This window comes from Antedon bifida, chromosome 6 (genome assembly GCF_963402885.1).
Source record: "Antedon bifida chromosome 6, ecAntBifi1.1, whole genome shotgun sequence".
Lineage (NCBI taxonomy): Eukaryota > Metazoa > Echinodermata > Crinoidea > Comatulida > Antedonidae > Antedon > Antedon bifida.
The window spans coordinates 10,906,305-10,920,778 of record NC_136231.1 but is presented as its reverse complement, the minus strand read 5'-3'; the positions used below and the strand labels follow the sequence as shown (position 1 = coordinate 10,920,778).

Here is a 14,474-nt window from a genome sequence, read left to right as displayed (position 1 = left end):
TAGGGACAGATATAATATATGTCGTGCTTTGTTTAATCCATAGAGCTGATGGATGGCAAGGTCTTGTTCAAGAACTTGAAATGGAACTTAATCGGATACCACAACGAAACTTGGCTAGAGATGACAGGTAAATATAATAAGGAATAGAAAGATTACCGTTTGAAAGTGAAATGAAAATGGGTCTGAGCCAAAGGTATTGCAGCCATCTAACAGCACAAAGGTTGCTATGGAACTTCTTGCTGTGTTAAGAACTGATGATTTGACCCAATTAGTGTCTATATGACTTGACATAATTGCTTCAATTTTTTATGTACACCTTGTACTGCTTTTTGGTTGCTGGGCACTGTAATGAATTGTCTACTTAAATACTAATAAATACTCACACGATATTGTAACAATCTTGATATGCTCTTTATTCACTAACGATAGCGAAGTGTACATGTAGTGTCTCGATACCCCACGCTTACGTAGTAATAACATTATTCAAAAGTGTAATCAGTTTCAATCAAAAAACAGTTTTATCAAAATCCAAAATTTTATATTGTTATTATGTAGCATAGAGATAATATGACAATATAACATTAATATAAGATTCAGAGGTTATTGCAAATTATCTGTTCATGTCATATTTGTTATACCAAGATGTCCTTCATGAATTCTGTGCAACATGTCTTTTCGCATTGCTTTAGGGATAATTAAACATTCACCCTTCAAAATTATGCCGTTCTCAACCGATATTTCCTCTCTACAGGAATGGTAGTTTCTAATACATTTCGGAACTTTTTTAGGAACATTCGGCCATCCGTCAATTGCTATTTTCGCTAATAACGCAAGTTCCTCATCCAGCGAAGTTTTCAGTTGTATCTCTTTGTCTCTTTCCTTAGAGAAAGTGACCATATGTATAGTCTGTTCTAAATCGATTGAACAACATGTCCGCAAGCATCATTCCTTTACCTGGTCGGTATACTACTTTACAATCATATGGCTACATACATAACTTTAGTTGCTGCAACCTCGGTGGTGTGTTTGCCAAGTCCTTATACTGAATGTTTTCAAGCGGTTTATGATCCGACTCAATGGGCGCGTTTATACAACACGCTATTACACGCATATTCAACACGCCTACAAGAAGTGTGTTGTATAACATCGAAGAGATTCCGTGTAATGAGATTTTAATTGCAAAAAAGGCTACTTGGCATGAATTCTAAAATTTTGTGGATTCCCGGTTGCTGTTGGCATGTTGGAAGTGTCCTCAGGGTATTGTTTTGACCTCTCATTAAATAAAAGTATGTGCTGTGAAAATGTTGACCAAATCTAGTAGATAATTGTGCTTTTTTTGCATATTTTAACTGATTTAGCACTTAACATTAACGCTATTAATGTTGGCATAATTTGGCAAAATGTAGCATAGTTTTATCCTAATTCTAAAACATTTTTTTTTTAATTTCAAAGGCAGATTTAAAAGATCAATAACTGAATAAACTAAATTTTAAACGAAATCATCTGTTTTATTAAAATCCTTAATAAACTAATATTAATTTATAATGCATGCGAGTATATATACAACTTAGGATTATGAACTATGGTATAACACGGTATTACGATTTAATGTATAACTGCAAGGTTTTTGTGGGGTTGACCTCGGCCCGTGCAACACGCTAAAAATTAACGACGTGTTCAAATTTAGGGTGTTGTATAAACACAGCCATAGACAAAATATTTGCCGTACAAGAATTTGTGAAAACATTTCTCTTTCAATGTTCGTGTAGCGCCTCTCCATGTCATTTGCTTGCGCATGCAATAGGTTTGCCGTTTTGCAATAATACTGCGCCTAAACCAGCCTGGGACACATCAACTTGAATTATGGTCGGTTTTTCTGTGTTGTAATATGTTAGAGTGATATCGCTTGATGTGCAGTCTTTTAAAGCATTAAACGCTTGCTCATGACTCGCATTCCACTCGAACACACTATCTTTGTGTGTCAGTAATCGCGGCATCTCTGTCTTGTCGGACAGTTTAGGAATAAATGGCGACATGTACTGAACCACAGAAAAAAAAGAAACGAATGTAGCTCAGTAATGTTACAGGGTGACCGTAGGATCTTTATCACATCGACTTTCTTAGGGTTTGGATGTACCCCTTCTCTATCATAGTAACACCCAAAAAAATATATCCTTTCCACACCTATGTCACATTTGTCCGGATTAAACACAAGTCCGTATTTGCGCGCAGCTAACATTAATTCATTCAAATTTTCATTATGGTCTGTATTGTTACTACTATAAACGATTACGTCATCTGCGATCCCGATCGCGCCTTATCATTCAGCGAGGATTGTGTCCATTTTCTCCTGAAAAATATCCTGAGAAACAATAAGACCAAATGGCAACCTATTATATCTGTACCTCCCTATTGGAGAATTAAATGTTTTTAGTTTACTTGACTCATCGTTTAATACGACACTCCAGTAGTCATGTACTGAACATAGTTGCATTGTTAAGCTTATGAGTAATCTCTTCTACAGTAGTATACCCTGTCTTTTGATAGATTTAATATACGTTTATACAAACGTATTGCTTGGCAATGAATGGAACATTCCAATCTCTAATCCCTCAGGCATTGTAATAACACAAAGGCAAGTACACTCATAACAGAAATTCAATCCATTTTGTTCAATCTGTGACTGCAGAGGTGGGATATTATGGAATGCCGTTTAAGCAACATTTGGATGATATGAATTTATGACGTGATTGTGAATGAAATGCATCGATATGAATAAATTAATTAATGTGCACATTTTGTCATTTTTAACCTGCTCGTATAGCGTTATTGTAAGTTGGATTAGACTCAAATTTGGTGAATGTACTAAGGATGGTGAGGAGAATGTGATTTATACAAAATATTCGTAATTTTTACATTTCTTAAGTATCGCAATTTTTTAAAACATGCAAATTGCCTAATTATGTTTTTGATCAAAACATAATTTTGAGCTTTTTAAATTTGTAACGCGCGATTTCACGCGCATAACCCTATGTGCTCGTACTTTTTTATTTGCTAATATTTTTACCCTTGACATGAAGTTTATGTATAGTGAATTTTATTGACATGTGATTACAAGTTATAGAGATATGATCGATAACATCATTTCACAATATGGCGTATAAATTACGTCACGGATGAGTGATCAGGCTGGAAAGATTATTATATTATTTTCTATCTGGAGAGCATGAAGATTTGCCAGCTTCAAACCGCGGTCTTTTCGCAGAACTCCAAGAAGATTTGTTTATTGACGACCACATCTGCTTGATTGGCGGCATCCAAAAACTGCAAATGACAGAGCCCGGTAGCAGGAGATGATTCCTTCATTCTGAGGACGTGGCCAAACATTGACCACTGTGATTGAGACATTCGCTCAGATAATGGGTTTAAACTGGTAATGGTATAAAGATCACTGTTCTTTATGATGGTATCTCTTGATACGTCGATGTGCGATGTCAATATCATCTAGTATGCTTTTAGGAAGGGACCAGCTACTACAATTGTATAGCATGACACAGACTACCTGGGCTTCATAGACTATTATACGTCTCTGAAGGGAAATGCTTCTTCTCCGCATCCATACTTTGTTGTATCCCATTGATGACGCTAGACGCTAGAATCAAGGAAAGATCCAAGTAGTTTACTTGAGCGCCACGCTTCATTATCTTTCAGGGTCTTGTTATTGCTGTTGAGATCGGATATATTAGCCATGTGGTCCAATCCAATGTAGGGTTATGAGAGATAACATTTTTCTATCTGCATTAGATAGTGTAGAGGGCGTAGGTTTTTTAGAGGCCCTTTTGGCTTGTTTGGCTTTTGCAAAGGGGTAATAATACCTTCATCAATGCAATCCAAAAAAGTGTTACTTTCAAAACAGGTGTTGATTATAGTAGCAAATTTATTGTAAAAGGCTTGTCCAGCGTATTTCAAAAGTTCATTGGGAATTAAATCTGGCCCCGTGGCACGTCTGTTGTTTAGGCAACTGGTGGCTTTTTTAACTTCAATTGATGTAAGTGGAATATCTAAAGGGCTAGGCTCACCATCAAATGGTTCCAATGGCAGTTCTCCTTCTTTATTGAATTGTGTAAAGAACCAGTTTCGGATCACTTCTGCTTTAGCTGCGCTTAAAATGATGTTATTGCCATCACCATCATGCACACACACTTGGTGTTTTTATTTCATTCACTGACATGCGAACAGCTGTCATACATCTCGACTTTCATTTGTAGAAGTTATAGTTTGAGCAAGACCTTCAGCTCTCATTTCCTCTAGGTGTTAAGACGCTTTTCTATCCGATTTTTAGTGGAGTTGATTTTATGACGCATAATGTAGGCCACTATGTAATTTCGTGTCATTTTTTTGTTAAAAGCAAAATTCCAGCTGATTTAGTTTCTTTAGGATGTAAAGTAATGAAAAAAATATGTTGCCATTTTTTTTAAAAAGCGTAAGGGTGTCAAATCCAAGATGGCCACCAATATGTAAAATATCCAATAAATGTACCATATTGGACAAAGTAACACCCATTATGAATAATATTTTAAGTTCATATGGGCTCCCTGCTATATAAGAATTATTATAAACCTATATTCATTAGTATTCTGACATTTTGAATTTCAAAATGGCCGCCATTTTTTTTTAATGGATGAAATTTCTTATTAAAATATGTGCTAGTTATGACGTTGATTGAAATAACATAAAAATGATAGGCCTATGGCAACAACATTGGTGATTAACACAAAATGGCGACCAATTTGAATTTCAAAATGGCCGCCATTTTTTTTAAATGGGTTAAATTTCTTATTAAAACGTGTGTAAGTTAAATAAAATTAGATTGAATTACACAAAATGATATGCTTATGACAACAACATGGTGATTAACACAAAATGTTGACCATCAGGAGGTCCTACACATCTTCATATTAAAACATCTCATAAACTTCTTCAGTTAAATGACAATTAACTCTGCCAAAGTCCTTCAATGAAATATTTCTAATCTTGAATGTGATACATTAAGTTGACCTTCCTTCATTCTCTACTACTGTATCCATCAAACTTCCACAGACTGATCTGCGATCCCAACAAGCTTGTTTGGAAACAAATTGGCAAAAGCATTTCACCGCTAAATACTCATACTTTCCTATATTCATTCATTCATTTATTCGGTCAAGATTAACATACAATACATGATTACATAACAATGTTACAATACAGAAAGTTAAAACTTGAGAATAAAAGTAAGTATAAAAGGATATTTAAAATTGTTTAGAATGTTTTAAAGATAAAACTATGAGGAAAAAAAAATTAAAGAGGACCAATTATAGACAATTCAGAACAACTATACTCACAATAAAAAGGATAAAATGTTAAGAAAAATGTAAAACAATGCAAATGTCCAAAATGATTGTTTAAAAATGGCTTAAAAATGGTTTATAAAATGGCATAAAGAACAGTATTTAAATAGAATACCGTTCAGTACCATAGTTAAAAAACCCATTAAAAATACAAGTTATTTAAAAGAACAAGCACAATGGAATATTAAAAAGCGTTCAGTTAAAAAGTAAGCATAGCAGAATAAAGTTATGAACATTAGGAATAAAACAGTTGATTTCGACCAGGATAGCCCATTAAAAGCAATTACCTAGGTTTATTTCCGTTGGGTCCTGTAGTATTGTATTGTGATTTTAAATTATTTTATTCTATATATTTACCGGTTTTCTCTTTTGTTCGCTAAGTATTCTTTAACCAGTTTTCTAAATATCCCAACACTCATGGTGTTTTTTATGTCGTTTGGTAATTTGTTCCAGTCATTAATGGCTGTAGCATAAAACGTTCCATCGATAGCTTTAGATGCTTTTTGCGGAATGAAGTTGAATTCACTTTGTCGTGTGCCATGGCTATGTTGGTCACACACCTTATCAAATTATTTAAATACGAGGGAGCGGAATTATTTAAAATCTTATGCACTTTATTTGAGTAACTCTGTCTTCGACATTTAATAATCCTAGTTTATTCAACTCTTTCTGTCCAATTAATTTCTAACCATATTGTTTTGCATGACTTATTTTTACATTTCTTTGTACAGTACTGTACCGGCTGACTATGTGATACGACAAAGAATCTCTACAGGAGTCCTCTTTTACTTTGATAAGTTTGTCACCTGTATTCACCGTCATATATATTTTTGGCCAATATTCATCCTTTCCTTAGGATCCCATATAGACAGTTTGCCTTCTACAAGACTTTTACCAATGCCTCAAACATTTTCTGTCCAATGTCATCATGCCATGGCCAACAAACACCTTTGTGCGAATTGCAGTATTCTTCATTAATCGGGATATCATCTCTCTTTAAATGTTGGCTTTCAAACTCATCAACTAGATTTGCCAGCTCTGATGAAATCATTAATTTGTGTTATTCCAATGATACCACGCTCAATGACCTTGATCAATTGATGTAAATCCAGCAAGTCCCATACATACATGTCCTCTCATTTAGATTTCGTCGACTCTCTGTATTCAAGTTAATATCTTTATGATAAGCGTCTTTCAAACAAAATGATACCCGTCACTTAGAATCTCTTTCTCTGTCTGCATTTTTTCTAGAAAAATGTCAGAAGTTGTAGAGAGAAAGCAGAATTAATGTGCTTCTGTCCTTTAGAGATGTTTTCCATTTAAGATATTTGTGTCACTGGTTGTATAGGTAATACAAGTTCAGTTTCAACAAAAGCACTGGCCTCAACACTATTTTCACAATGCTACATGTCCAAAAGCGATAGTTCACCGGGTCGAAATAAGAATTGCTTCTTGATGTCATCTCTGTCCACCTCCACTTATATCGGACAAGAGTCATCACCAGGCATTCTTGTCTTTCCCTGGTACATGAATTTTTATACCACAACCATGTGCACTCATCAAACCAGTGTATAATGGTGGTCCATCTGTAGGGGGCACATATCTAATGAAATCGGTTGAGATTGTAGAAGATGAGAAGTGGGAGTTAATGCTGCCTATGAATCTTGTGAATGAGCTGCATCTTTATTTCCTTCAAGCTTCTGCCAAAAGTTGACAGGTTGAAAACTTACCAACCATACTGGTGACTATGGCCCTGAAGGTTCAGACATTGAATTACATGGCAATTTATTATTTAACATCATATTTATACAGGATTTCACAATAAGGTATAAATACACTTGCTTTATATTGTGGTCCTGTCTGAGATACAAAAATTGAAATACAAGTTTCAGTTTTATGAAAAGAAATGAGATCTGTAATTTAGAATTAGAAGTAATTGTTGTTGAATATTTGATATCAATTGGTAAGTTGTTCCATATTTTTGCAACTTTGAACGATTACCGATAGTTAATTTAAATAATAATAACTGGTACTTGATATAGCGCATTATGCTGGAAGCCTCAATGCCCTTTACAAAGACAGAAAATTTAGAAAAATTACAAAGTAAAAAGGTGGGTTTTGAGGAGAGATTTGAAGACACTGGTGGAAGTAGCCTGACGGATTTCAATAGGCAACGCATTCCATAGAGAAACGGATGCCGAAGAAAATGAACGATTTCCATAAAACTTAGTGGAAGGATGAAATAAGAGTCATTTAAGAGTCATAGTGGGGTATTATAATACCCCACTGGGCTATGACTCTTAAATTAACTACCGGTAATCGTAATATATAATATAGAGAACATTGACAACTTTAGACAGCCTATTTAGACAATCCTATGAGAAGTGACTATTTTAGAACATTGTGTACAAACAACAATTTATGCACACACATTTAAAAAAATTATTTAAAGAATTTAATTTTTAGTGGTGGCCATTTTGAAAACGACAGGTTATCGTTTACATAGTTAATATTGTATAATGGGTAATACCATCAAAACGGACTTGTTCCACATTCATAATTTGTGTTATTGGTGATATTCTGATTTTGAATAGGGTTATTTGAATGTTGGCGGCCATCTTGAATTTGGTCCTTTAAATGTCTTTAGAAAAAATGGCAACATATTTTTTTTCATTCCTTATATTATCAAGATATGAAATAAAGTCAAAGTTTGCTTTTAACAAAAAATTTACACGACATTCATATAAACGACATACCAGCCTACACTAGCAGTTCTGTTCGATTCATTGCTGCTGTAAAGTATCGAAATGAATTTGTGGTGGTCTTTTGATAATCTAACAACTTCGGGATCGTTATAAAGTAAGTTATTATGAGATGACTTGACAGTTCCAACAACAGTTTTGGCGGCATTTCTCAGGCAATCAATACACTTCTTGATAATGTCATTCTGGTTGATCTTGTCTGAAGGTGTCATGATACCAATTGATTGCGCTACCAATGATTGATATTCCATTTGCGACTCCTTACATGTTGATAAACGGGCACTATTAATAATTGGGGTATGGGTATTAGGTTTGAAAGTTAGGTGAATATTTTTTTAATTAAATCGAACAAACAATCTTGTGATCACTGTAAACTTTAGCCCAATTTTGCGGGAAAAAAATATAGGAAATTTTTTTTTTTTTTCTGATAGAGTATACCATATAGAATGTCAGACCCATCCCAGGGTCTTCGGGGAAATTGTTTACGGCACTTTTAAATTTTGGCCTATATAACACACACAAATGCCTATTAACACACACAAATACCTATATATAGGGGATAGGGAAAACCAATTCACGTTTTTTGTTACTTGGAGTTGTGTTATGATGATTAAAATTAGCTGAGGCTTTCTTTAATAACTACTTCTCATAGTAGTTGATAAATCGAGTCGATAACAATGACATTATCATGCCAGAATCCAATAGGGGTCCAATTTGGCCGAAAAAACAGGGTATTGCTAAACCCCCGCAAACCTCCAAAAAAACATAGCAAACCCCACCGAACCAACATAAAAGTGATTGAATCATGTAGTGTACAACCCACTGGGTATATCCATGTAAAAAAAAATTAAATTTCTACTGTTATCTACTTATTTTTGGGGTAAAACATAATTTTTTTGTCAAAAATGATTGCTAAACCCTGCAAACCTCCAAAAAAATATAGCAAATCCCACCGAACCAACATAATGAAAGTGATTGAATCATGTAGTGTACGACCCACTGGGTATATCCATGTAAAAAAAAAATTAAATTTCTATTTCTATTCTACTACTTATTTTGGGGGTAAAACATCATGCTAATTTTTAACCAAAAAATGATGTTTTATCCCCAAAATAAGTAGTTAACAGTAGAAATTTAATATTTTTTTTACATGGACATACCCAGTGGGTCGTACACTCCATGATTCAATCACTTTTATGTTGGTTCGGTGGGGTTTGCTATGTTTTTTTGGAGGTTTGCGGGGTTTAGCCTGTTTTTTACGCCAAATTGGACGCCATATTGGATTCTGGCATGATGATGTCATCGTATCGACTTGATTCATCAACTACTATGAGAAGTAGTTATTAAAGTAAGCCTCTACTAATTTTAATCATTAAAAAACAACTGCAAGTAACAAAAACTGTTAATTGATTTTCCTTATTCCCTATATATAGGTATTTGTGTGTGTTAATAGGAATTTGTGTGTGTTATATAGGCCAAAATTTAAAAGTGGCATAAACAATTTTCCCCAAGACCCTGGGATGGGGATTTTTTTTTTTTGACATTCTATATGGTATACTCTATCAGAAAAACCAAAAAAAAATTTTCTTATACTTTTTTCCCGCAAATGTGTATATTAATTGTTCTGCACCCAGGCTAAACCATAAGACAGGTGCATCAGTTTTTTTGTGTTTTTTTTTTACCATATTTAATGAGGGTGATCCATCCAGCAATTGCTGATCATTACATATACACAAGATGCTCTACATAAACAAAGTCTTTGGGTGTGGAGTTGTAATTTTGTCCTTAGAAAAAATCCTGACATGTGACGAGACTTGAACTCAGGACCCTTGGATTGGTGGGTCCATATCCATTTACAACTCTGCAATGAGTGTTGTATTCCGGTTTGGAATTACAAGATCGTCATAAGCAACGTTAAGGCACTTTACGTATGACAGAATTCTCTTGTTAACAAGCAACCCTATTCCTCTATGGGAAGACTTATTCTGTGGGCATATGAATAGTTTGTTTTTTTACTGGAAAGTAAGTTCTTCTGTTTGATTGCATTTTGTCTCTTAAATGGCTATAATATCAAGATTATTATAGCGGGATGAGTCATATATAGTCCAGTTGAATACGTTTATTTAGAGATTTAGTAAGACCTCTCACATTAAACGTAGCAAACGTTAGGCAAGAAAATATAGACATTTTGTATATGAAACAAAGCGTAACGTTGTAAAGATACTTGATACAAGTAGTAAAGAAAGATTATTAGGATTAATTTATATTCCTTACAATGTGGTAAATGATATAATATTGGTTGCTGGTGGTACCTACAATATACAAGGTAGGCTGTCTGGTAATTAGTCTGTTGTTACCCATTTGGTATTGTATGAACTCAACTCACTCATAAAATGTCTGTCGTTTGTGAATTTGGTATGAGGATGTCAATGGGCATCTCATGGTGGTGAAATTAGGTGCTCTCTCATCTAACTGGTACCGCTTTGTTAGCACATTTCCGCCACATCTATAGGCAGCCATTTTTATTGAAATTATATTGAAAACCCTCTACACCAGCATATAGTACCTAGTTCATCTAACCAAATGTGCTGAGTGGAATTTCTGACAGAGAATTAGGAAATAAAATTGTGTACATATCATCCTTACCCTTACACTGCTGACACGTATGTGTTCTGCGCGCTGAATTAAATCACATAAAAATGTCCAATTAGATTTTCCTATCTTCATTTTGTTTAAAATTCAAAATGTTAATTACAAATGTTAAAAATGTTATTTATACATGATTACCAGCGTTAGTTAAATTCAGCACAGCTCTTGTAGCATAGATGCCAATAGTAAATTTTTTCACTGTCTCAATAAATATTTATTGTTTACATTTTCACTGTCTGTTTTTTTTTTTACTCTTAGAATAATAGCAGATCATGGCAGAGAAGCTAGATTTCCATTTTTAGATGAAAATGTCATCACATTTCTGAACCGTTTACCAATATGGATAAAGGTATAGACAATTTTTGTTTGGTAAATAATCATTATTTACCTCCGCCAAGGAGGTATATGTAATTGATCGCGTGGGTTTGTATGTTTGTTTGTTTGTTAGCAGGATTACTCAAAAAGTAATTACAAGATCTTTAGCAAAATGAATATACAGATAGATATGTGGTCAAGGACCATTCCATTAAATTTTGGGACCATGGTCCCAATTCTGGACCACTTTTTAGTATACTTTTTCAGACCTGCTAGTGTTAAAAGATAAGACAGCATTTTTGTATATGGATGTACTATCCGAAATAAATTAAATGAATAAACATTGGTGCTAATTATGCATTCATTCAAAAGACTACTTTTTATAATAGATAATTTCAACAATAACATACTTGTGTTTTTATGAATGAATTTTATATTTTTTTATTGTTGATATAATTATATTGAAGTATTATATTTTATCTTCATGTGCTAGTAACTGTGTAAGAGGGAAACACAGACTTCTTGCCATTGGTATAAGTTCCCTTTTGTGTTTCCTTCCAACTTATACTTTGTATGTTACACTTTTCAACTACATACTCCCCTAAGGATCACCTTATGTCGGGCTGCCAACTACTGCACTATTTCGTCTGTCCACGACAGTGGCTGTGTGAGCTAGTACACCTAGGTAACCCCTACTCGTATCGAAGAATGTACTAGGTTTTATAGTGCACATGAGCATTTTGTGTACACTCAACGGTTTATAGTCATTATCCAAGAAGACTTGTTACACCATAGAGCAAGTGAGCTATGGATTACAGTTTCACTTTCTTAGCTGCTCATCCACTTTTTTTTGTATATATTTTTATTGTAGGTTAACTTAACTCTACCCCGTGGAATTGGTGAGAAACTGCTGCTTCGATTGGCAGCTGTAGAAATGGGATTAGGACTATCAGCAACACTTCCAAAGAGAGCAATTCAATTTGGGTCAAGAATTGCAAAGATGGAACAGAGAAAAGAGAAGGCTTCAGATGTCTGCAGTCGTCTTTCTGTTAAATGAGAAGTATTGAATATTTTTTGAAGATTGTTAAAAGAGTTTTTTTTTTTCATACTGTCCTAAAGTCAAATGTTATATGAATTCTTCATTATTCAATTTTGGTTATCACAAAAAAAAAATACCTGCCATTATCAGTAGTTATTAAGCAGTAAGTAAGATATTACTGTAAATAATTGAAATTTTCCTTTTTTTTATATGTAACCGTATTAGCATCTAAAGTGATTTCTATGGACGTATATCTTCGATCAGAATGTGTGATGCGTAAATATAGACAATATTCTAACATCCTTTAGAGAAAACTGTGCCCCATCACCAATGGCACGAGTATTATTAAAGTGTTTTAGAAGTAGATAAGAATGCCACTACTGCCAATATATAATAGCCCTTCAACAGTGCAAGTGAGAGTACTTGGACAAAGTAGATAGTATTAAGCCTGAGTGAACTGGAATAAAAGAAATAAGAACAAAAAGAGGCACAGGCTGGTGAATAGAGGGTGGAGAGAGTAACGGTAGAAAACAAAAAAGATAGCTTGGTAGATATAAACAATTTTGGAATAGAACTTTTTAAATAACAGCTTAAATGGTGGTTAATATTGAGACTTAAATTTAGGTAGTCAATGGAATAATTTTACCGATCTGTGAGTATGTTCCTAATGTTAAGTTTTGTGGTTTTAAGTAGTAATTCCAAGTGGTTTTCTTTGTCTTTGCGAGTTTTTTCACTCCATTTGACATCGTAGTCTATTGCAATAACTCTGAAATTTGCAATCGAGTGACCTGCTGAATTTTAATGTTCGGCTACAGGTTGATCAAGCTTTAATGTTTTGATAGCTAATTTGTGTTGTGTCATTCTCATACGGAGCGTGTTTTTTGTTTCCCCGACGTACTGTTTACCACAAATATTACAGTATATATATATATACACACACACACACAACAGGCAAAGAACATTATTCTAAACCGCCCGGTGATATAATGAAATTTAATTAATTTGAAACGATAAGTTGAGGAAATCTGTGAGAATGAGAAAAAGTCGCCCCAACCGAGACTCGAACCTGGACCTTCTGCTTGATATGCAGCTGTCCTAACCATTAGACCACTGGGGCTTTCATGGTATTGTTCAAACTCGATCGGATAGCGACTCTTTAACATTCTCGGCGTGATTATATATATCCAATATATATATATAAGTATCCAAGTACACTCATTTGCACTGATGAAGGGTTAGTGTTGCCCGAAAGCTCTGCTAACTTTTCTGCCTGTTTTACTTTATCATTTTGATTGAGCTTTTAGCTTTTTTTTTTGTATCTCCAGCCACTGATACCCACAGCATTGTCATTTTCTCAGTAATTTGCCTTTGGATTTATATATATAACGGTTTTTTTAGGTCATAGGGCGACTACGGTGGCCTATAAGTGTCACGGCAACTTTCAAAAAATATCACGGCAACTTTCAAAAAAGCCACGGCAATTTGAAAAATGTCATGGCAATTTGAAAAAAGCCACGGCAAATTAAAAATAAAACATCACGGCAAATTAAAAATAAAACATCGCAGCAAATTAAAAATAAAACATCGCGGCAATTTAACAAAAATACCACGGCAACTTAAAAATGAAACACCACAGCAAATTAGTAATGAAACACCACGGCAAATTACAGAATGCCACGGAGGAAGTGAGTTACCACGGTGGAAGTGAAACCTTTGGAATCTTCGATTTTTTCTGAGGTAATAAAATAATAACTTACCGTCTGTTACAAATTACTATATTACCCAATGAAATTAATATACTGCGTACAAAATACCGATGTTGCGTACAAAATCCCGTACTTTTACAAACAAAATCCCGCCAATCCTGATGTTGCATACAAAATCCCGTAGTCTACAAACACAATCCTGTCGATCCTGATCTTGCATACAAAATCCCGTAATTTTATAAACAAAATCCCGCCAATCCCAATGTTGCGTACAAAATCCCGATCTTGCGTACAAAATCCCGTAATTTTATAAACAAAATCCCACCAATCCCGATGTTGCGTACAAAATCCCGTAGTCTAAAAACACGATCCCGATATTGCGTACAAAATCCCGCAATTCTTATAAAAATCCCGATATTGCGAAAAAAATTCCCAAGTTCGTCCCGGTGGGATCGTCTAATCCCACCGGGATCGGCCCATCCCGGTGGGATTCCACCGCATCCTGCTCGGGATCCCGATCTCATTTTTTATGGGGGAAGCATTTCCAAAAACAAAATCTTCATTTAACTTAAGGACATCTAGGAATTTGTCAACTTCTGAAGCATTTGTATCT

The 14,474-nt window shown here is 34.5% G+C and overlaps 1 protein-coding gene across 2 annotated transcripts in view; it reads left to right on the top strand.

Annotated features, from left to right (window-relative positions):
• The window catches only part of LOC144845547 (asparagine synthetase domain-containing protein 1-like), a 94,314-nt gene extending 81,705 nt beyond the window's left edge, over positions 1 to 12,609 (top strand). Inside the window, exons 11-13 of one of the 2 annotated variants that reach the window (XM_078702956.1) lie at positions 44 to 127; positions 11,060 to 11,150; positions 11,988 to 12,609. In XM_078702956.1, coding sequence (XP_078559082.1) covers positions 44 to 127; positions 11,060 to 11,150; positions 11,988 to 12,173 — 361 coding nt within the window. In that variant the 3' untranslated portion in view covers positions 12,174 to 12,609. The remainder of the gene's footprint in view (positions 1 to 43; positions 128 to 11,059; positions 11,151 to 11,987) is intronic. The other variant, XM_078702957.1, reaches the window with a different exon arrangement.
• Positions 12,610 to 14,474: the final 1,865 nt, after the last annotated feature.